At 40.8% G+C, this 25254-nt stretch overlaps 1 protein-coding gene across 3 annotated transcripts; it reads left to right on the forward strand.

The window, feature by feature from the left end:
• The first annotated feature begins 1993 nt into the window (after positions 1-1993).
• On the forward strand, positions 1994-24763 carry fgf13b (fibroblast growth factor 13b). Of its 3 annotated transcripts, none has more exons than XM_078265826.1 (5): positions 1994-2185; positions 11777-11887; positions 17315-17418; positions 18862-19060; positions 23939-24763. In XM_078265826.1, exons 1-5 carry the CDS (start codon positions 2137-2139, stop codon positions 24076-24078), a joined length of 603 nt encoding a protein of 200 aa, XP_078121952.1. In that variant the 5' UTR covers positions 1994-2136; the 3' UTR covers positions 24079-24763. The 3 variants fall into 3 exon arrangements, with proteins under 3 accessions (XP_078121952.1, XP_078121953.1, XP_078121951.1); XM_078265827.1 differs by lacking the exon at positions 1994-2185 and adding an exon at positions 6818-6848; XM_078265825.1 differs by lacking the exon at positions 1994-2185 and adding an exon at positions 11037-11238.
• Positions 24764-25254: the final 491 nt, after the last annotated feature.

Here is a 25254-nt window from a genome sequence, read left to right on the forward strand (position 1 = left end):
GTGATTTAATTAACCCTACGCATCTGTTACACCAAGGAGGTTAAAAAGCTGATTGTTACCCAAATGTACTTTACAACTATACATGGAAATATATTCAAACTGTATTTTAAAAGTAGTTATGTTCATTTTACAAGTATGTTGCAAATGATGGCTCTGTTTGTTTGCATGGTTTCTACTTTTCTGGGAGCCTTGTATTAAGAGTGGGTTCTGCTGATGGGAACAGGAGCAGTATGTGGCACTTTTTGTTCTAATAGAGCAGCTGGTCCCAGAACAGTAATCCTCCAGGGGAGGACCTGGCAGAGGGCCAGCTGTGCTTTGGTCTGATGGTTCATTTAGTAGCTGGAGTCAAAAAGTCACAGCAACTTGACGTCATAGACCTGTTGTAGTACAAGAGTCAGAAACACTTGTCAGATGAGACAATGTATGCTGTGAGTAGGATTTAAAAACAGCATGAACATGTGTGCCTCAGTTAGGGTTCAGTTAAGGGAAATGAATCTATTGCAGGATACTTAACATTAATAACATTGGTGCAAATAATTCTATTAAAGATGTGTAGTGCATGGCGATATAATCACTATATATTAAACCAGCAGGCCTCAATCAGGAGTTAGATCTCAATTCTTTTTGAGGTAAAAAAAAAAAAAAATGCTATTTAATATGTTAAGTCGTTTTTGTATTGTATCTATAGTATTTAGGGGATTATGGTATGCATTTATTAAAATTGAAATTCATTTATATTTGATTTTTTCGTATTTGATTTTTTTATATTACAACTTTTTCATATTTTATATATTTACCTGTATGTACCTCAAAATACATTATATAAGCATGAGGCTCTGTCTTATTTAAATGTCAAAGACTTCAGATACTCTAAAACACACTAGGGAAGAAGCAGTTTTCAGGCAAGATAAAATGTAAGTGTATCCCACTTCTGCCTCGATAAAAAAAGCACAAATTGATTAAACGATCAATGAACTGACTGATTTGCATAGTGTTGAGACTGCTGAGTTTGCAGGTGGATCTGCATTTATCAGAGTGAAGACAACATTGTGAATATGGTGACCGTCTTTAAGTCTGTGAGAGCCAAGATGTGCATCCTATTGTAGCCCCCAGGAGAATCGGTCTAATTTTACCTCCAGTATCTAGGACTTTCTGACTGTATTGTATGAGTTTATAATGATTAAGATTTATTTTTATTCAATCCAGTACCACATTCTAACAAGGCCCTTTGCAAAGGGTTTATAAAAACTAACAGCTTTATTAATGTTTTTGTTTTTTTTACTAATGCTAATCCCTTATGAGCCATTAATAAGAACAATGCCCTACTAACCTTTATAATTGCAGACATGGAGGTATCACTTTCTAATACCCGGTCAAGTCTTAGTAAGACTTAGTCATTAATTAGTTATATGGTTTATTAGCATTAGTAAATTATTATTAGTGCCTCATTTTCCAATAAGCCATCATAAATGGTCTTTAATAAATAGTGGCCATACATTTCACACTTTCTAACATGCAATCAGAAAACATTGCTGTCATAAATGTTAATAAAACAATGTTATGTTATGACAAGCCATCAAGTCTGCAGTTGTAGGCCTACGTGTTGATAAGTCCTTTATTTTATTGTTGAGGATTTTCCACATTGGTAACGCAAAAGTTGTTATGGGCGTATAACTGATCTATGCCTATAATTAAGCATTATGTATCTACCATTAATAAAGCCAATAGTTAATGTTTATAAGCCTTTTATAAAGGGAGCCGTTTTAGTAGGCCTAACTGGTACCTTTTAATTATTCAAATAATCCCTATAGGATGTTTGTATTGCATTGCCTTGCGTGTGTACATATTTGTCACATCTTTCTTTGTCTCTCAGTGTGCGCGTGCGAGTGTAATTTTGCGTGCGCACGTTTGGGAGCGCTGCTGCCGGTGTATGTTGGCGTTTAAAAGCGCAACGGGTCATCAGATTGAGTCGGACTCGGGCTGTGGAGAGAGAGGCAGAGAGGGACTGCGAGAGTTGGACTGCTACCGGCGAGTGTGTGGAGTGAAGAAATCTGACCAGGATGAAACCGTAAAACTGCGACCCTGCATCTGTCACCTGAAGTTTGATTCAACAACCAGCAGCAGCGGCGGGGCTCCATGAGCGGAAAAACGAAGAGCAAAGAGGATAAAGACCATGCCGCCAAACGTGAGTGATGATGAACACGAGTCAGACGTATAAAAGATGTTGATGTAAGCACATTGTAGTCATGCTTTCTATGTCGCCTACGGGTCTTGCAGTTTACCGCTTTAGGCTATTACAAAAACAGAGGAGACATGTTTATTACATTACATTGCGCTCAAGATGAAACATCCAAAATCTATATTATAAAATCACTGAAATATAGGCTAGTTCCCCCACAGAAGGGTTTCTGGGTCTCAGATATGATTTCAGCGTTCATTCATTTTTTCCCCCCTGGACAGCAATAAAAATAAACGCGCGATACACCGCAAAGGAAACTGGGAAACTATCATTTCCATGGAAACAAAAAAGGGAGTTGCCCGCATAATCTATACATGAGACCCGTATTCATTAAAAAAAAAAAAAAAGGTGCAGGGATTTTTGTCAGGCTACTGTCTTCTACAGAATGCATCAAACAGTAACCTATTCAAGAATTTGGTTAATTTTCTTTCTTATTCTATAAACAATATTTATGTTTACATGTTTTCCCTAAAAAATCTAAAATTGTAACTGAGGTTTGTCAATGTCCCCATAGAAAGTAGCCTAATACAGGAATTCATCTTGTAAACTACCCAGAGTCCACAAGAGTAAATATAAAAAGTGAAATACTGGCATTAAAAACGTTTTGCTAAAAGGTGTGCCTTTAAGTACATTTAAACAAAAAATTATATATTAACGAGATCCTTGACATAATTTGTGGACATATACAGCAAAGAAGAGAACAGTGGAGTCATGTTATAGTTTTGTGGAAATACTGGATTAAAACGTTGGTTTTGCTCTGGGCAAAAATATACTCTTCCCAGGCAGACAGTAAACAACACGTTTGATGGATGTACGTATGGATGTATGTATGGATGTCCTAAGGGATCTGTATCTACGGCCAGATGGTAGAAGTATGAAGAACGGGTTGAGGGGGTGCCTGGGGTCATGTGCTGTGGTGTGTGCTCTGCATGTAATGACTTTGCTGTTGAGGTGTTAAAGGTTGGGGGTTGGGAGGCCAATCATTTTGGAGGCAAAAACCATAGATATAAAACAGTTTAATAACTATGGCAAAAATGACCATATAGGTCGATTGTGCAAGCAGTTTATAACGACCCATATTTATGGGACCCTAACCTTAAACCAATCCCTGATGTTTTCCTAACCCTAAGTATTTTTCTTGCCGAAACTTAAATAGTTCTTTTTCACACTGTTAATTACGTGATTAAAACTTCCACCATGGTCACGTGTTACGGTCACGTTTAAAACAACCCGGCGTTAAATAGAACAATCATTTATGTTGTTTTGGGAGTCATTGGCAATCAACTTATTATTTCGCTTATGGATGAGGACGTGTTGTAATTTTCACAGGAAAAAAAAAATTAAGAACCAACAATCACAAAATGGCAATGATAAAACGAGTACCTAATAATAATGCTTCAACAAGTCACTATTTTCTCATTCACAAATCGGACAAAAGGTTGGAGTAAGGGCTGTTCTTGGTGTGGACAGCAACTTCAGGGGCTATGGAACTGTGCCAGTAGGGGTTGCTATAGCAACAGAATGTTTAATTAAAACTGACTGCTCTTGGCAGAATAGTAATAAACCTTATTTATGGTAACCTTTACTCATAAAGCACCTTTAACGGTTACAAAGCAAACACATCAAACAAAAAAGCAATAAAAGCAAGCTGATAAACAAGAAGGGGTCATTTATAAGATGATATATCCACTGAGAGACTACAACAATAACCTCTGTAAATTCAAATGGATTCCAATGCAACAGTCCTGCAATAAATTCTGCCTTTGTGACACCAAATATAAACCTTTCAGTATAATGTTGCCCAGTACAACTTCAACACATACCATAGTAGTCCCAATAAAACAGAACATTTTAAGTATATTTGTTGAAGCGCCATATTTTGCTCTTGCTCAGTGTGTAGTAAGCCTGAGCTAAAGGAGCATCACTCCCAAATAGCTGGAATATATTATGACTTTGAATTAGATTTGAATGATGAAAGTAACAATAAGCCACATGTATATAATTATACTGTTTCATATAAGAAAAAAAAAAAAATTAAAAGACAAAGTCGAGCAACTTACTGCAACCGTTACTGAGACCACATTCATTACACAGAATCGTTTAAAGCAGCTCAACATACTGTAACACTGAGTCAAAAGACACCAGCAATGTTTGCTCTTACAATCGCAGAAATACGTCAAGTCTGATGTACCTTTTGACTAAAATATCTTGAGCGATGACTCACTCCCCCTCGGGTGCACAGACAGACAGCATTATATGCCACCTTGTTCTGTTCTTTATAATAGTGGCATTAAGGATTACGTTTGGATAGAACAAGAACTCATTAACATCTTGTTCTTAAAGAGATTAGTCTTATAAATGTGAATTAAAACTCTGTGTGTGGACTCATAAATAGGCAGCAGGAGAGGATTCACCATAGAGCCACTATTGTTAATTAACCCTTATTGTGACCCAGCAATAAGGCAGGCAGCAGAGGTCAACATTGCACAGCAATTAAGACCCATCCAATACATCACTGAACCACATCAGATTTTTTTTACTGATGTAGTGATGTCACCAACAACTTTCTGGAATATCTGCATCAATAAAAACATAACTTCCTGCTCACAGTTAACGTTATTTACCTTTTCAGTGTATTATGTCATGAAAAAAGTGGAACATTTGTGTTATACCTTGCTGTAATTTCGTAATATATCATACAAATTGTTGTGCATAGGTTTTCATACAAACCCATTGATGAGAATGTGTTGCTCCTGGGGACAAACTAGTCCAATTTTTTCTCAATGCAACAAAACTTTCTCTGTAGTTGGCAGTCACAGTAGTGGTGTGACAACGATCAGGACCTACATACTTTAAACATGTTGGCTCAGATACAGATTTTATTCTGGGGCTCGACATTACCCAATAAAACACACACACACACACACACACACACACACACACACACACACACACACACACACACACACACACACACACACACACACGATACAATGGCACCATCTAGGGGCTGATAATATGAATCACTGGTAGTGAATGATGGCTGATGCTCTGTCTCTGAAAAGGAGCTTAATAGAGTTGTTTTGAATGGACAAGAGTGATTTGATAATGGAAACCTGCCCAGGTCGTTGGCTTAGGAACATTTGCCAAAAGCGTAGGCCATCTTTGTGGCTTGCTATTTCAGGCCAAGGCTACAAAGATATTTTGGGAGGCGTGATGCATTGGTTTAATGCTAGAATGTTATTCCAGTTCAGGTGAAACAAATAAAGGAAATAAAGAATGAAAATAAATCTGACCACAGGCACAAGGTGATCCATCCATCTGCTAGATTTAATCTAAGTTATTTCCTCATCACAGGAAGCCATGGCATGGATATACAATAATGCAGAGAACATAGATTTCTGCAACCTCACAGAGATTTTGACAAACTGAATGAGAAACGTTTTTTCTTGGTTAACTTTGATGTTTCTTTTTCTATTACCTTTACTTTTGAAGTTGCTGAGTGTGCATGTTCTCCAGCAACATCCTGCCTCACTACCTTCAATGGCTTTTACAGGCTCCTGCAGTATATGCAGCAACAGACACACTGCAATCTGTAATAGTTTGTGTATCATCGCAGTAATCTGGATGCTGTTGTGTTTTAACAGGCTGCTTCCCAGGAAGCACTGTAACAGCACAACAATGTAATGGTCTGATAATGTAGAGGGACTGTATGTGTAGCCATGTAGACTGTGTGTAATTCTGGACTGGCAGCATTGCTCTGAGTGTGGTTACTATATAGCCTACAGTAATATGCTAATGTTCATGTGCATTGAGGATAGCCCACAGACCCACTGAGAGGTAGTGCAAAGCCATTAGGTGTGTGTGTTTCTTTGTAGTTGTGTGCATGCTGTGTTAGTTTGCCTCTATTTAAAAACAATCCTTGGAATCAAGGACATTTCGCTGGTTCTTACTTTTTCCAAGGTGATATGGTTATAACAGTGCACCATTCCCCAAAATTCCGCTCAATATAGTTTGTATGGAGTGGATACTACAGTAGAATTAAAAATATTTTGTGGGAATACTTTTATATTTAGCTGATTTCAATCCAGCTCTGTGTCGTGGCAAAGGGAAATACATGGCCATTATGTTTAGGTTTTTGGATACAATGTATGGCTTAATGGAGTCTGGTTAAAGTTAGGAGTTACTGGATCAATAACACACACACACACACACACACACACACACACACACACACACACACACACACACACACACACACACACACAGCTCCCTCCCTTACACTCCTCGAAAGATCCTTGGATTTGGGAACGGCCTCCTGGCTCCCTCCCTCTCTTATTGTGCCAGATCAGCGGGGCCTTGAAATGAATCATTAATGACCGGTTCCAACGGCTTAATGGCCTCTAATGTTCTGTAATGATCTCCCGTCAACGCCATGTGCGCGGTCTTAATGGATCCAATGCCTTGGAGAATTCGCTGGTTTGAACTTTAGTAATTCCTCCTCTTTTCGTCGAGCAGCGCACAACAGGAAGTGCGAAAAGCCATGAGCACAAGGCTCCGAAACTCCACGGGTGCAGGATGAGTTTCCCTATCCGCCGATCGACCTCAGGTAGGACCGGGGGTGACGGTCTGAAATAACGAGATTTGACCCGGCCTATAGCAGCATAATCCTGCTACAAAATTCTTAAAAAGGACCTGTACTAATATTAGCAGAAATCGGCACTTTGTGTATAATATGCTTAGGGAGAAGTCTCTAAAGGGACTTTTCTAGAACACTGTCTTGGTGCTCATGTTGATATTACGGACACATTTTATTTTCGAGCTTAACCGGTTTTCAAAATATTTAATTTTCGATTTCATAAAGTTGTTTGAAATAATTCGATCAGTTTTGGTATAAACTAAGAGAAAGGTGTGTTTGTGACTCAAAACTTGAAGCGCTGTCCGTGGTGCTGAAAGACGCGCCGGGCGCGCCCTTCTGATGAGAGCGACTGCTCGACTCCAAACAAAGCCGTTTTATTACATACATGCACTAATTTACATACATTCATAATGCATGGTATTTTAACGTAGGCTCTGAGTGTTATGCTGTTGTATCCTTCGCAACCGTGAGAATAAATTCATGTTTAAAGCATTTCTGGGAATTGAGATCCTAAACTTTTATCGGTGTCCTCCACGCTCATTTCACAACTCCAACTTTTAAAACATCATAGAACTTAAATAGAAGTCTCAGTTGGGAAGCGCAAAATAAAAAGTTCCTTTATTTTGCCTGCAGCGGCCTGCAGGGCGGTTTCTTACTTCTTCTACTCTACCAAAACAAGATGAACCAAAGTTTAAAATAAATGTTACCTTAACTGAAATGTCCCAAAACTGATATACACTAATTCGTTGTAAACATGTTTCACACTATTCACTACTGCTTTTGATGTTCGACCTTCTAAAGGCCTCAGTGGCTTGCTGCAAAGTGTTTAACTCTATGAATACTGCCAAATGCTGCTGGGTTACTTATCATACTCTAACTGGCATTCATGGTTAGACTGAGAATCACACATATACTGTAAGGCCTCTCTCTGGATATTTGCTGTAAATATACTGTAGTTTTATCCGTCAGGATTAACTCCCTCTTCTCCAACTTTTTATTGTCAATTCTACTGCCAGTAGGGGGCGCTACGGATCTCCAACCAAACCTTATAGACGTTTACAGGCTTTTACCCATATAATAGAAATAAGATTTAACAGCTCAACTGTATCTTTTAAACACATTTTTTTCTTATTTGTGTACGTGATTGTGTATGCAACAATCTATATAGACTTTGTTTATTCTGAAATTACTCTATGCCAGAGATCTTCAACAGGGGGTCCGGGAACCCTAGGGGGTCCTCGGAGTTACTGCAGGGGGGCCACCAAATTATTGTTAATATTTTTTTAAGTTTTACATTTTTTTTTAAATGTCTTAATATAAATCCAACATATTATTAGCAAATATAAATCAACCTATTTGTGAAAAATCCTCACTTATGATAGGCTAACTGACCTATAGGTAAGGTAGTCACTAAGATCAACAGATACAGTTCATCCTGAGGATTCACTGTGCCACATGTATGTTTAACATTAAAACATGATTTATAAAATCATGCCAACAATTATTTTTTTAATAGCCCAGTATTCTATGCAAAAAGGGTTATACATGAATGAAGGCTTTAGGCCGCCCTACACGTTATTGTAGGCCCAGTTTAATATGTAACTTCATTTAATAATAATATATACAATCCCTGCTCTGTCTCTCCTTCAGTTGAGGGGTCCTTGGCTTGAAGAACGTTGAAGACCCCTGCTCTATGCTATCAATTTAGTTCACTGAGATATTGTTTTTTTATCGTGGAAACAAAACCGTTACTAATCCTCCCCTGTGTTATTAAGGTGCTTATTTGTTTCCATTGATGGGTGATCTCTATTGATTGATGTGTTTTATTTAACATTTCAATTTGTTATTGTGATGATTTAAGGCTAAAGGGGGTTCCTCAGAGGCACCTTGTATCTGGTTTGTTTGTCCTGCAGCTTGTATTGTTACAGTTTGTTACTATAGTTTGTGTGGCATTTGCTTTTAGGGGCACGTGGTGTGGGTTTAAAAGCAAGAAGCTCATAAATGAAAGATGAAGGCCTAGCTTTCAGTCAATTCATTACAGTGGTTGTATGCGTTTGCTTTCATATTTTGAGATGACATCACAGATTGGTTATGAAATGTTTTTTTATGGCTGAAGTGTCGTCTCTATGAGGGAATACACAGCGTGTGGGTTGAACTGTATGCTAACACCTAAACAATATTTATTTGTACATTTACAAGTGTCTTACCTAACCAGAAGGCCATGTAACTTCAACTGCTTCAGTCAAGGACAGGCTAAAGGCTCCATTCAGTGACTGACCAGGTCCTGACCTCAGTATCTGTCCACAGTCCATCACTTTCTCCTCCACTCACTGGCTTATTCTTACAGCAGGCTACGGCTTACCGAGTTCCCTCCTCTTCAGTCTTGTAATTCTCTGCTCACCACATCCTCTTGCTCTCCAGCCATCGATTTTCACTACATTTTCCACTGGCAAACGGCATGCATCTCTGCCTGCTGCTCTGCGCCTGGTGCCACAGGTCGACCTCCACTCTTTGTCCACTGCCTCGTCTTCCTCAAGACTGGTTGGGGTTTCAGTTGCCATGCGCCGTTGCAGCTGTATCTGCCGCTGACAGCTGTGCATCTGTTTTCCTGCTGGGGCTTGCCTGTGGCCAGTCGACATGCACAAATTGGCTAATTGCTGCTGCATGTGTGCCTCTGCTCCGGTCCAAATGCAAAGGGAACATCTAGAGAAACGACAGAGCTCATCCGGATTGAATTGCTGTCTCCGTTATTCACCACCTCCTTGCACGCTGCAGTCTTTCAGCAGCAGTGGTGAACCTCTGCACCAAAATAAGATGAGCTCCTCCTTTACACACACACACACACACACACACACACACACACACACACACACACACACACCTATTCCATTATTGTACCTTCACTTCATTTACCTTTACTCATATTGTACTTTATTTCCTCATGCCTACTAATATGTAATATTTCCTTCTCTCTCTTCTTTCTTTAGCCCTTACTCTCTCTACCACTCACACTCAATAGCCTACAGTATAGGCCTCTCTCTCCCTCTCCATTTTTTTCTCCTTTTGCTCTCTGTCATTCATCTCTTTTTTCCCAATCCATTTGTAGGTTGTGTATTATCTACAAGCTTCTCTCTTGCTCTCTCTTACTCAATATCTAATTTTCTCCCGCCCCCTTTTCCATTATCCCTCCTCTCATTAATTCACCTGCCTGTCTCCTCTTTCGCTCTTATTTTGCAGTTTATTTTTTCTCACTTCTCCTATATTCCATCCCCCACTCCCCTCCCTCTCCCCCATCCCAATCTCCCTGCCTATCACACATCAGTATAGGCTACAGTCTAACATGTAAATATCATGCCACGTGGGGCTCAGGGCTACAGGTGCCCTATGAAGAAGAGCTGCCCAAACGCCCCTCATCACACTCCAAAGCCATCCGACCCCCTCCCCACACAGACACACGTAGGCTACACACTTGCTGCCCCCCCCCACCTACCCACCCACCCAACACACACACACACTCTCCACCACCCCTTATTCGTTCTTCTTCCTCGGGGCGGGCAGGGCTGCAGCAGTTTTTATGAACGGAACGGCACGGCCGAGCCGTTTCATTGACAAACATTCCGGTTGCTGCATTTCTGTCACGGACAGCGTCGAAGAGCGGAGCATCGCCGGGGGAGCGGTGCAGAACAGCAGCAGCAGAAGAGAAGGCAGAAGCTGCAGTGATCAACAACAACCCCCGGTGTCGTTCGCACCTGTTTATAAGCTGTTGATTCTCCACCTTGACCCGGACCGGATCCTCACGCAACCCCTATTCCTCCTTCACGCTCTCTGGAGACAGACAGAAGAATCACCTGAGGGGGAATCACTCAGACAGCTTTTGCCACTCGGATCCCTATGGGGACGTGAGGCGGCGTCGTTAACGCTCACTCATTGGCAGGGGTTTGTTTAACGACTTCCACGAAGCGCCCGGACGCAGCGATGGAGGATTCTGGACGCTTTTTAAAATCACGAGACTGCAGCGACCGGTGTGTGGTGCGAACTGAGCGGTGGGTGGTGTAGACTCCCTCCCCGCACCCCACACACCCCCACCGCCTTATCCGTGAACACACCCCATCCCTCAGAACCGGGACCCACAGCCGTGTTTCCCTTCACCGAGGGAACATGTCCCGGGCAGCGGCTATCGCAAACTCCCTGATCCGTCAGAAGCGACAGGCAAAGGAGCGGGAGAAGGCGAATGCTTGCCGCGGCAGCGGCAGCCCGAGCAACAGCAAAGGCACAAACGAGAAGCAGAGCAAGCTGAACGTGTTCTCGCGTGTCAAATTGTTTGGATCGAGGAAGAAACGGAAGAGAAGGCGACCACCAGGTCAGATTGGGGGAGAGAAAAGTGGGAAAGCCACGGGCTGCATCACCACCTCAACCATCTTCACCAGCTGCAGCATCATTACCATCATCGCCACCAACACCATTTTCTCTCATCACTGAGGCTGGTCCTTCATCACTTCATCATTCGTCACCCTCTGGATAGTCTCCTTCTGGCACTGGCTTAAGAATTCATCCAGTTGCATGACAACACATATATCATATGTGAATAACTTTGCATTGTCCTGCTGCAAAGTGTTGTAGCAGAATGTGTCTGTGATAGCTGATCTCATTTTAAAACAGGATCCCAATTTAGGCAGAGCTTGAGCTACTCCTGTTATGTTACATCTGTCAATTATTCTTTGATATATGTGCGCCACAGTGTTCCTGGGGTCAATGATCAACAGCGATTGGAAATGTAAACATCTTCTCCTCTAATACTTCCGGCTTCTTGGAGACTGCTGGATGTGATACTTGTGAAGACATGACAGTGATAAGGAGTGAATGCAGTTAATGCGTGTCCTCTCCTCTGCTCCTCTCAGAGCCCCAGTTAAAGGGCATTGTGACCAGGCTTTCCAATTGCCAGGGCTTCCAGCTGCAGATGCAGCCTGATGGCACTATTGATGGAACAAAGGATGAAGACAGCACCTATGGTAAGTCTAACTCTGGCATATGCATGTACAGAAAAGAATACTGGCCATCCAAATATGCCCATATCCACTGATTTGCCTATTTCAAAAATCAACTTGGGGCTGCAACTAACCATTATTTTCTTTATAGATTAATCTACTGATACATTTCTTGACTCATTTTAGGGATGTCACAACAACAATACTACAGTACCAAGTCAATGCCAAAATTCTGAAACGTCACGGTACTTTTTTTTTTCGAAAATGAAAAAAAGGTGTGAAAATGTGTCATAAATCGGGAGAAATACGGGAGAATTGTGACCACAGGAGGAAACCGGGAGAGGTTAATGTAGAAAATACACATAGTTGAACTCTTTGTATAAACTCTCGCAACAGTTTTACACAAGACAGATCCATTCTAGCCATAACTCAGAAGAACAGTAGGTGAATAGCCCTTCATCTCCATTCACGATGACTTGAGTGCAGTAGGCCTCTGGCTCTACCATACAGTTCACCTGGAACTTCCAAACCACAAGTTAGTCTGATTCTCTCTGCCGTTGTTTTTCACATAAAGCCCTATGTTAGCTATGATAGCTGACATTAGCTAACTTTAGCACTTGTTCCAACGGAGCCCAGTTCTATGTGAAAAACCAACGGCAGACAGAAAAAGATTTAACATAACATTCTTCCAGGTGAACTCATGGAAGACATTAACATAGGCTAGCTGTGTGCTGATGCCAGGCTTCGAAGCAGGTAGCTGTGGGTCCAGAAATGTTAACATTGAAAATGAGTGACAGCACAGGTTGAATCATGTGTAGCCTTTATTTCTCAAATTTGCTTTACTTTTAAAGTAAAGTTAGAAAAAAGGAGATTGCATATTACTGTAGCCTACAAAAGACTGAAACCACACTTTCTTGCAACATGTTGAAGGTTCAATATCGAGCAAGGTCTAATTTAGTTCCCATATGCTCACTTTGGTGTTATCATCCAAACCAGTTTAAATCCAATTTAATGATTTTTACTCTTGAGGAAATCTGTCTACTGTGAGAATTTGCAAATCTCAGACAGTCTCTCAGCAACATGTCAAGTGTTCATAATTAGGAAACTGGTGGCTGATTGTCCTCCAAATATCAGATGATATCATGGCAATGTGTTTAATGTTTCCTGCTTAAAGAAATCAATTAAATATCCACAGGATGCACATAGCAAAAGATACTTGTGACCAGTGACCACATTTTCACTCACTTGCTCTCCCTCTCTTTCTCACACACGAAAACACACGTAGGCTACAACGCGTGATTGATATGGCTAATTCAATTCTGCTGTTGTGGTTCAGACGGCAATCGCTCTCCTTCTCGTGTACAGTTGGTGTTGCCAGCATCAAGCATTAATCTCTTCTACTTCTCCGGCCACCAACTGTTGTGTGTACAAATAGAAAGATGCGACTAAAAAGGCAGTGTGTTTTTTAATTAGATGATTACATGGTGTATACATGATGTAAACGCCCACCTACTTAAAATCAGTTGACTGTGACTGGGTTTCAATGAATAATCCACGTAGAACATGATTGGCTAAATGAGTGTAATTAAACGAGGGCCTGGCTCATCAAACTGCCCGGAATAATTGTCACTGCTACAGAGCTTTTACTATATTTTATAAATTATGATTTGCTTGAATGCACACCAGTGGGGAAAACGACAACAACAAAATATGATAAATAGTATCGTTGTCATCTTGTACACCCAAAAATGTCTACAAGATGAAGCTTTAAATCTATACTCATTTTGTTGCCACAGTAGATGCTTTCTGTTCCTCCGACATGCCTGGAAATACCTTAATGCCAGTTAATGGAATACTCACTGTAATGTGTTAAGAGTGTGGAACCCAAACAGCTTAAGGTGATTTATGTTTATGAATCGTGCTGTAAAACTCACACGAACAGCCATTGTCAAAGCACCTTGAACCTTGCATTATGCCTGGAAATGTCCTCGTTACTCTACATGTCCAAAGTAGGAATTAGTTATTAGTTATCAATTAGTTGATTAATTGATAGAAAATGGTTCAACAACAGTTTTGATTGTTCATTGTTTGCTCGGATTTCAGCTTCTGAAATTATTTATATCTAACTAAAATGGAAGGAGTCTCAGGGCCAGATGTGCGCTTTTGCGCCCACTTAAGGCATATTTGTTTCGCTACGTGTGCGTAAAAGCATGGCAAGGTATGTACGAACAGGCCGCACTGAGGTAAAAGTACAGACTGCCTGTCGCGGGGACTGAAAATGGCAAATTGCGCTTTTCCGTGTCATGCATATGAATTCATGGGAGGGTGAAGGGGAAAGTGAGAGTTTCCCAGAAAAAGAGATGGGAGGGGAAGTGTAAAGTGCGCCTAATTATGTATTCCGCGGTATGTACAAAAAACGCCCGTGAAAGCGCGCCTCTATTTTGCGGTGAAAATTCTCCGCCTCTTAAAAGCAGGTGTAAACCAGCCGCAAGCGGGTTTCCTCGCATCTGCCTCCCAGTGAAAGCCATGCAATATTACAGTTACTGGAAGAAATCAAAGATGACATTGAATCTCTGACTCAGCGTTCACATTCCATTCCAGCAGCTGTTAAACTCCTCGTTACATTACAAATATTGGCATCAGGATCATTTCAAACAGTCATAGGAATATCGCAGTCTGCACTCAGCTGTATCATAGCACAAGTACTTAACGCTTTGCTACAGCGCAATTTACGGTATAGTGGGCGGAGAAAGGCGCCGATTACCCGATGAACTGCAGGTTTGATAAATACGACGTAAACTGAAGTATTACAGCGTGCGCTTTCTGCGGTTTGGCCATGGCGCTGATAACGCTACATTCGCAAATGTACGTACATCTGGCCCTCAGTCTATATGTATGTCCTTCGATTTTCTCGACAACCGTTCATCCGACTGACTTCACACTTGGTGGGTGTATTGCTGAGGACCCAAAGAAGAGCTCTTGAGCTCTACGGGGCCTATTTATTAGTACTGTGTTTTGTACACAACACACCCTCTGAGATAACTTCCTGGATTAACGTACTTGTTTTAACCCTAACCATGATCTTTTCCTTAACTTAACCAAGTAGTTTTAGTGCCTAAACCTAACCAAACTGCGACCATTTCAAGAACGTATCATGTAGTAGGCGTGTCCTGTAGTACTTCGAACGTGCAGATAGACCTACTTGCTCGCTACAGTACATTCTAATATAGATGAAGAAAGAGACCGTAGATGTTACATTGTAGTAAACATTTCACATTTTAAGCATCAGCAATGTAACTGTAAGCTTTTGTTCCTGGGAATAGCTTGGGCTCAAATAGCTAGCTGTTAGCAATAGGCATGGGCCAGTATGAGATTCTGACGGTATGATAAACCTCAGCAAAAATATCACGGTTTCACGGTATTACAATTACAGCTTTAAAAAGGTATTATTTTTGAAATGTCTGGGTAAAAACTGTAGAAAACTTTTTTTTTCCATTGAACACAATGTATTTTATTTTTCAACACACTGCACATTGGCAGGGGATTTCTAAACTGCACTTTCTGTCCTTGTAGACTCAAAAAACAGCTCATACCTTAGGAACGGTATGACAGAAAAAAAAAGAATTCAAACCGCGGTATACCTTGAAACTGGTAACCGGCCCATGCATAGTTACCAAATGACGTGTATACTCTAGCATTGCTAGGATATGCAACTATGTCATACAAGGTGTATTGCTCAGGACCCAATGTAACGCAGTAAGTGTGAAGTTGTTTGGATTAGCGGTTCTCGAGAATGCTGCGAGCAGCAATAACGGAAGCCAAGCAATCGGCCTGTTCTCAACAGGCGTGTTTTGAACGGGAACTGCACAAGTCATTGTAAATTGAATATTATTGTGTATTGCTCAAAGAAAACAAGCCATTTAAGGGCATTACCTTTGAGTCATTTTTCACTGCCTTCTGATATTTCATAGAGTAAATGATTGATCTATTAATAGAAAACATAAACTTAGCACAAAAAGTAAGGAAACTTGTGTTTGGTAGATTATTTCTCTGTGGTAACAATGCTTTTTGGCAATAAATCTTATACTGTTGGAAAGCCTGTTTAGTTCCCTTTCAAATGGTGCCCCATTTGTAAGGAACATGCATTTGTGGGATGAGTAGTAGCACTGAGTATGTGGGTTGCGCCCATGAAAAATTTGCAAAATCTTCTCTGCCAATGCCAAACAGCTTATTCTGCCATTGACTCGTTTGGTGTTTGGTGGATTGGATGATTGAAGTTTGAAGAAACAAGACATATTGGCAATTTAACAATTTATTCATTTCACAAACAGGAGAGTCAGTAGCGTGTGGAAGAACCATACACAGCCACAACAGCCTGGCACCTCCTCCTCATGCTGGTCACCAGCCTGGTCGCACACTGCTGTGGGATGGCTTCCCATTCTTCAACCAGCATTTGTTGCAAGTCAGCCAACGTGGTTGTGTTGGTCACTCTGGCACGAACAGCACACCCAAGCTGATCGCACAAGTGTTCAATGGGGTTGAGGTCAGGACTGCTGGCAGGCTATTCCATCCTCTCCACTCCCACATTCTGGAGGTAGTCTCTCATAAACCCCGCCCTGTGGGGATGAGCATTGTCATCTTGGAGGATAGAGTTCGGTCCCAGACTGTGGAGATATGGGATTGCCACTGGTTGCAGAATCTCATCTCTAAATCAGGCACCTGATTGGCAGCACCTGGGGTTACCAGAAGCTCAAAACAAGTGTCAACAGCAACAGCAAAATAATCTGTTTGGCAATGGCAGAGAAGATTTGGCAAATTTTTCATGGGCGCAACCCACATACTCAGCGCTGCTGCTCATCCAACAAATGCATGTTCCTTACAAATGGGGCACCATTTGAAAGGGAACTAAACAGGCTTTCCAACGGTATAAGATTTATTGCCAAAAAGCATTGTTACCACAGAGAAATAATCTACCCAACACAAATTTCCTTACTTTTTGTGCTAAATTCAGTTGATAGATTAGTTGCCATTGTAAAAAATCCTTAGTTGTAGCTCAAGTAGGAATATTTTCATTTGTAATAGTAGAAATAGCTGTAAACTGACTCTGTGGCTTTAGTTATGAAACTTGTCCTTGCACTGCCAAATGTTTTGCAAAACCACATAGCTTTGCTATGTGCCTTTTGCCAATTCTAACCCTTCCACTTCATTCCACACTTACTGACAACCCCTACATCCTTAGTGTAATTCAGTTGCCTTAGCGCCTGACTGACCTTGTAAAAATAGCTTCTCTGTTGCAAAATGTCTAAATGTCTTTATACCAGATGCTACATTGATATTGCTGAGGATTTGTCTCTCTGTTTCCCTCTGTGCTCACTGTGTGAGTGCTCATTTGTTTGCTGTGTGCGTTTGTCGTGTGTGTGTACTTGTGTGGGTTTCTGTGTGCATACGTAGCTGTGTTCAACCTGATCCCAGTGGGGCTTCGTGTGGTGGCCATCCAGGGCGTCCAGACCAAACTCTATCTGGCAATGAACAACGAAGGCTTTCTCTACACCTCTGTAGGTCACCCCACACTCACAGACACACACCACCACCACCATCATCATTACAGACTGAAATCTCTTTGGTTGAGTAATGAAGCAGCAGCTCTGTGTGACCAGTCTCATTATCATCCTGTCATCACATCAATACTTTATCTACAGTGTTGCCTTGTGAATCAGCTGCCACTGGGTGTTATAATCCAATGTCTGAGCCTTTCTAATCTATCTACTGATATTGTGGCTTCACAGGACTGATTTCAGATCATCCTCCAGCCTTCTTTTGTTTATCTCCCTTAAGTCATTCTTTGATAGGAAGATTACTTTTTGTCCATTTAAACACACATTCTGAATTTTGTTTTTATGTCCCAGGTAGATTCACACAAATATCCCCACTGTGCATGTCTTTCTTGTCAGAAGGCAGTGTTGGCTGCAGCACAATGTTTTAAAGATGCAGTAGGTAAGACTTAACTGTGTGTCAGTCACTGCTCATGCACACGCATTCATTCTCCCTTGTGGGGGGAGGGGCTTAGGAGACCGTTTTGGCTTTAGCAGAAAGGGGGGGAGGGACTGAGAAGTTGTCGATGTTCAAATTCTTTGGCTGGAAGAGGTCCTGGATCTTCACATGCCTACCTACAGCACCTTTAAGTTCCTCACTTTAGCTCTTGAGCAGTGAGGGTGTGTAGATAGAATAACAAAAAAGAACAAACATGCACTTTCAGAAATCTAAACAAGCCTGCGATACTAAAAGATGAAAACTAACAGAGAAAAATTGAAAAATTGCCCACACCTCAAAGTAATAACAGCCATGCTGCTACGCTTGTGCCAGCATGTATACCACCACAATATCTGGCCCATCATGTCCAGTCCTGGAGGCTTTGCGTCAGTCATAACACCCATATGACTTGTTTCATCTTCTCGCCTGATATTAAATACACACACAAGATATTTATAGATACGTACAGACAAAGCACATTTGTCCGTGTATTTGTACCTAATCTATTTGAAGATCATAAATATACAAAACCTAAGGAAAATTCATACAAGATTAATAGATGACAGAGAGACAGTGCATTCTTTCTGTATTTTTCGGTTTCCCCCTGTAACCTGGGCACTATCTTTCTCTCAGTGGGCTGGTTGGTATTCAAGGGAGTAGCCGGTTGCTATGGAGATGCAGGAATAAGGAAATTCACGTCAGCTGTCTTAAGTTGGTGCAGTTTGTTCTCAGAGACCCGGCAGAGATGATAATTCAAATACTGGACTAACTGATGGATGAATACACTGATGGCGGTATGGAGGAATGATTGAACACTTTGTAATGCAGTTGCCATTACAAACCCATACCTTCTATGACTCAGCTCCTTTTCTGCAGCTAACGCCTCCCACCTCTCCATGTCTACTTAATCACCGTCTGGTCTTCTTTCTTTTATAATTTGTTCTCATATCTGTCACACTTTGCTTCAGGAACATTTTACCCCAGAGTGTAAGTTCAAGGAGTCTGTGTTTGAGAACTACTACGTTACCTACTCCTCCATGATGTACCGGCAGCAGGCTTCGGGTCGGGCCTGGTACCTGGGACTCAACAAGGAGGGTGGAGTCATGAAGGGGAACCACGTCAAGAAGAACAAGGCCGCAGCACACTTCATACCGAAACCGCTCAAAGGTAAAGCCAGTAGGGGAGTGAACTGCACCACTTAATAGCACAATGTCTCACAAGGAGCAACAGACAAAGTTCAAGTTAAACTGAACTAGACTTTTATTCTGCAAAAGTATACATATTTCTATCAACTATAAACACTTTCAAAGAACCAAAACACAAAAAAAAAATCTCTATAACATTATCTGCTAAAGAGGGAAAGTTTCTTGGTGCTCAGCCGAAAGGGTAACTACCGTTTTCTTTCAACCCTATTTTCCTATGTTTTCTGATAGGAACAACAATCTTTGACATTGGTCCAGTATTAAGCGAGATCGCCGCAGTCGGCTGCAGTGAAACAAGCCCCAACGTAAATAAATAGCTTGTATTTACTTTCACAAAAGTGCTCTTTTTGCCACTGACGGGCTCAGATTAATATTCTAAGTGTCTGACAACATTATGGAAAGGATATCTAAGGAGGTTGACCTTTCTGTTAAAAAGTAAGATCCTTTTTTAAAACATAAAAACATCCATGTAAATAAACTGTTATTTTAGCATCGTAAAATACACTTCATTGAAAGTCGACGGAAACAAAACTATGAAAAGCTGTCGTCTTTCCACTTTTCCAAACATCACAACTCTAGTTTTGGTTGAAATAAACACATAGTTTACCGATTTACATGTTAAAATATGTTGCCTCTATACGCGCTAAAAGTATTGCTTTTTTAAATAGAGTCTGGTGGGTTTAGCGCTAGCGACTTCAGAACTGTTTCTGGTTAAACAAAACGGTCTCAAAGAGGTTTTAAAGGTCTCTCTCTGAAGGGATCCTTTCCATAATGTTGTCAGACACTTATTAACTCATTAATCTGAGCCTGTCAGTGGCAAAACAAACACTTTTGTGAAGGTAAATATGTAAAAGCTGGACAATAGCCTTATTAACTTACATTGGAGCTTGTTTCGCCACTGCCAACTGCAACGATTTCACTTAATAATGGACCAATGTCAAAGATTGTTGTTCCCATCAGTCACTTAGACACAAAAACATAGGAAAATAGGGCCCAAGTTGAAAAAAAAAAAATGGTAGTTACCCTTTAAATCTCAGTTTAAGACGCGTAGCCTACATACAAGCAGGATTTTGTGACACCACAAATAGTTGGAAGACAATCGTGGTCCGATATTCAACTTCCAGACAGACGTGTGATGGAAACTTGAAACTTTCAGGATACATACAGAGGCTGCGTTTCAATATTGGCTCAACGTCACGTTTACTTCCCCTAAGCACTTTCCCCCCCGCTGCCATCTTAAGTGTCGTTCCAATTGTCTGAAAAACTGAAGTGAATTTAGTGAGATTGACCCTCGGAGGGCTGAGGGAGCGAGTGAACAATGATGGTCACTCCAGAGGTGGATATCGCCCACAATGCATTGCAGTTATGCATTTGGTGCAAGAAAATACATTGATGGTTAGGTGGCAGTAATGTACAACTGCTAAAACTCCTGGTGCTAACTACCAAAGAAGGAGAAGATGAATAAATACATTTCAACTTTTTAGTTTCCTCATTGTTAGCTTGATATTTTACTGAAACATGTAATACAACTAATATCTATTTACTTAATATGTTTTATTTACTAGACAATTGTATGTGTGATTTCTTTAATTCCAACATATCTGTAAATGCATGGAAGAAATTCAGTTTTTGCAAGATGTAAGCATTAATATTAATCATGATACAGATTACAAATTTCTAAACCTGAAAATCATGCAGCTGATTACCAAACCTAATTGAAATGAGTCTGCAGGTATTCATGTGTAAAAAGCAGTAATAATACTTTTTATAAAAATATTTATATTGCGCCTTTCATACAAGATACTGTACAATAAGGAAATTGAATGACATAAGCTGACATAGAATGAACATAAAAAGAAGGATAGAAAGCCATAATTAATAGAAAATAAGATGGATAATAAAACGCACTTAAACAACTGAACGGAGTACAATGGAGTGTTGTGCGCTTTGGATACTTTAAGTGAATGTAGCCATGTCTAAACAACAGAAAAGCTCATCAAAACGCGTCCAAGATGCAAAGTCATATGGGGAAGGACTTGGACCACAAGAAAAGGCGCGATATTACGAGAAATTACGGTTTATTGGCGGTGCAGATCCCTACGAGTTGGCTCCCTCTTCTTGGATCCATGACTACCCAGTGATTCTTCATTCAGTTCCATATCCCGATATAGTCAACTACCTGGTTTACTCGCCGAGACCTTAAATCCTACAAAGGTTTGGAGGCCTATAACCAGATGATGGGTGAGGGAGACGCAGTACCAAGTCATCAATGACCGTTGTGTTGTGAAGGCCAAAGTAAGTAATGCCATAATGTCTTTAATTAACCCAACCTTAACTGTATGATATCATTGCGATACTCAAGGTGTAGCCAAGTGACTCTCAATCGTTTTTTTCATTTCAAAGACCCCCAGTTTACTATCTACACTGTACACTATCTGAGTTAGTTTCATAGTGCCAACCACAAGCGCCTCCTTTCCTCCGATACCTTCTAGCATTCCTCTCCCTGGTTTTTAATAACTTTTGGAAGTTGATAATATTCCAAATGTTTTTCTCGGTCTGACCTATTGGTACAACCTAAAACCACGGCAATAATTAATCATTTTCCTTGACGACGTTCGGGATCTACTTCAGTGCCTGTGCTTTGTTGTGATGCGGAGTACCTCCAATATGGCGACTTCCGATCTGATGACGATTCGTGAAAACCCGGTATAGTTTGGGCTGAAAGTGAACGAGGGCAGGTATGTTCCATTTCACTCCGCCGCTCCTGCCCCACCCACTTTCCCTCAGCTCTCCAAGTGGCCTCCATGAGACGTATGCTATGATGTCATATAAGGGCTGGGGGGGGAAGTGAAGGAGGGCATGTTGAAAAACTAATGAAACACAGCCAGAGAATGGACTTCTAAATGAAAGAGGAGACATCTTGTGTGACAGTTACAACTTTTGAAGTTAAAACATATTTGCAAAGTCATAGATTCAGAATTTTAGAATGTGTAAGTAGTTTATTGGTAAGGCAAATTATTATTAGAAGAATTGTATGTCTTAAAGAATTGGAAAACCTGGTTTCAAAATTGAAGTATTTCGCTATAATATTTCATATTTATGATCAAATAAGTAGCAACCGGAGAAATAAAATCTGTTTATATTATTTACTAAAGAAGTACTCCACTGATTTGGCATTGCACTTCTATAACATTATTAGACTCACAATGTATAACAGTAGCAAAACTGGAGATATCTTTTATTTTATTTTTTTACGTTAACCGTAATGCAACTCGACCGCCGACAATTTAGTCGGAGATTCAGGTGTGTTATGTAGTAGCAGCTAATGTAGCCTTGAGCCACTAGCCTGGGGCTACAAAGGTCATGTCTTTCTGACTCCACACCCCCAGATTCTTTTTACACGTAGCTTTCTCTTAGTCTTCAGCCCCAACCAACGCTGACTTAATTGACACTACTGGAGGAAATTTATCAGATTTCAAACAGTTTCCTCTGTGGCCACAAAATTCTTTTTATTAACTTATGAAACACAATTATGTGACATCATGTGTTTCCAACTGAGCCTTGTCCATTCCAAACTAATGAGAAAAGCAAGGACAAAAACAGAAATATCTTATGTGAAATAACCAAACCATCATTCATAGTAGGAAGCTGATTGAAAACAACAGGTTTTCTGGGCCTAAAACATGTCTGGAGGGGATCTTTAAATATTCATGATTAAATGAGCAACAATCAATGTTAATGTTAGGGAAAACATTCTTAATATTGTTTATAAAATTCAACATTCAAAAGGTAATCTACTTCATCAGGACTCTGTAGGTATGCCATGATCAGATTTGATTGACAGTGGCGTCTCCATGGCAACATTAGCAAACAATCCACCGCAGTCATCAGACTTTGACTCTGGTTGTCATTTTGCTCTGGTCTGATTTGTGAATGGCAATATGTGACATCCCCTTTTTTTTCCAACAGAAACCTTCCCACTTCAAATAACAAAAGCCCATCCTAAAGACATGGTGTAAATGCAATAAAGTACACATTCAAATGTAAATACACAGTGTAAAATTCTGGAAATAGAGCAATAAAAAAAGGACAAAAAACAGAAAGAGAGAGGGAAAAAAAAGATGGGCTTTAATCGATAGTTATATATTAACAAAATGGATCACATGACTACGTGAAAGGAAGCCGTTTTAAGTAAAAGAAAATTTCAATAAAACCTGCTGTACGCTACCTTTGAACACCAAACAGCAGACAGACCAAGATGGCGACAAGCAGGTGAACATATTGGAGCATTTAGCAGCTAAAGAGCCAGATATTTCCGTCAAAGATTAGTGGAGAGCAAAAACGGCTACAACAAGAACGAATAGGCTATTGGACAGAAACACAAATCCAACTTAAAAGGTGATTTATGTTAATGATGCATTACAGCTTGTTCCCCGCTGCCTCCAAGTGGGCAAAAAAAACACACAAATAAAACAGAATAATTGTTTGTTTATTATTGTTTATCACTAGAGATCATCATTACTTATATTTATATTGATCTTTACATTACTGCTGAACATTGCAGAAATTCCCCTTTGGCAGTGAAGTCAGAACTTGTTCTAAAACCAGAATTAAATTAGACTATTGTTCCAAAGCAAACCTCTCAGTTATGTATGTGCAGGGGAACTAAATGTACTGAACTGCCTGAACAAGGCGTGCATACCAAACATGTGTTTTCAATTAAACCAATAACTAAATTAACAATTTAATTAATGATTCTTCTTGTGTGTGTGTGTGTGTGTGTGTGTGTGTGTGTGTGTGTGTGTGTGTGTGTGTGTGTGTGTGTGTGTGTGTGTGCGCGCAGTGGCCATGTATAGGGAACCCTCCCTCCATGACCTGACAGAACTCTCACGGTCAGGCAGCGGCACACCGACCAAGAGTCGCAGTGCTTCGGCACTACTTAACGGCGGAGGGAAGTCGCCGAGCAACAATGATTTATCATAGCCCTGCACCTCTCACACACACACACACACACTCCTAGATATACAAACACACACTCACACACAGAGATCTCAGGCCGACATGCCCACACATCAGGCTGGTGAGGAGTAAGAGGCGCCAAGGAAAAAAATGGAGGACCGGAATGTGCTCTTCCACTTAACGGACTCCCCTGTGACTGACTGTGATGTAAATAAAATCAAGGACAATCAATCCGTCTGGCTCTGCTGATCTGGTCTGCAGACTACAGGACCTGTGAATCTTTTCCCTTGACTACTCTTCCTGCTGTATCATAACCAGACAGAACAAGGAAAGAAAAGCGGGATATAAAGAGTCAGTCAGTCACATAGTCAGAAACACAGACTGTTACAGAGAACCAAAGAGTCCAAGTATTACCAAACTGAGTTATTTGTAGTGAAAAGGAAAGTGGCAAGAAATTCAGAGGAAGGAAGGAAGTCTTTATCTATTCTACCGTATGCTATGTTTACACAGAGCTCATGGGGTTAAGTCATATTTTTAAAAATGACAAACATATTCCTTGTACACTTATGAGGACTGATCATTTGTTTGCATGTAGGTGCGCCTGTGTGTGTGTGTGTGTGTGTGTGTGTGTGTGTGTGTGTGTGTGTGTGTGTGTGGTCAAGTACATGCTGTTCTTGCAGTAGGAGTGTTGTGTGTGTGTGTGTGTGTGTGTGTGTGTGTGTGTGTGTGTGTGGGGGTAAGGGAGAGTGAGTGTGCGCATGCATTTGTCTGGTGGGTGTGTGGGGGGGGGGGGGGGGGGGGGGGGATTTTATCTTTTTAAGATCTGTTGTATATCAGACAAACCTCCTGAGGGCTTTAGCAGGTTAAAATAAGGTTTACTGTATATGCTTCCATGCTTACTTCTTACAAGCAATGCTGTTGTTTATCTTTGCGTTTGTTGTTGTTGTCCCTTGCTGTTTGTTTGTTTGTTTGTTGTTGCATGGAAGCTTGTGGACCTCTGCTCAGTAGCAGCATGCCGAAGGTCAGTTTTTTTTCTTCTGGTCTTACTGTACGTGTTCCTGACCTAAAGAGAACACTAGTGAGCCAATAGTGTCATACCAGAACACTAGTGAACCAATGGGAGGGTGTTGGAACACTACTGGACCAATAGTATTGCACCAGAACATGAATGGACCAATGGTGTTGGACCACAACCACCTG

Source organism: Sander vitreus, chromosome 13, assembly GCF_031162955.1.
Source record: "Sander vitreus isolate 19-12246 chromosome 13, sanVit1, whole genome shotgun sequence".
Taxonomy (NCBI): Eukaryota; Metazoa; Chordata; class Actinopteri; order Perciformes; family Percidae; genus Sander; species Sander vitreus.

What these genes read in the sequence shown, in the direction of transcription:
- fgf13b (XM_078265825.1), top strand. Translation starts at nt 11,037, where the DNA reads ATGTCCCGGGCAGCGGCTATCGCAAACTCCCTGATCCGTCAGAAGCGA. An exon ending in GGATGAAGACAGCACCTATG is followed by an intron (nt 11,888 to 17,314) that starts GTAAGTCTAACT and finishes GTGCATACGTAG; the next exon opens with CTGTGTTCAACCTGATCCCA. An exon ending in CATACCGAAACCGCTCAAAG is followed by an intron (nt 19,061 to 23,938) that starts GTAAAGCCAGTA and finishes GTGTGCGCGCAG; the next exon opens with TGGCCATGTATAGGGAACCC.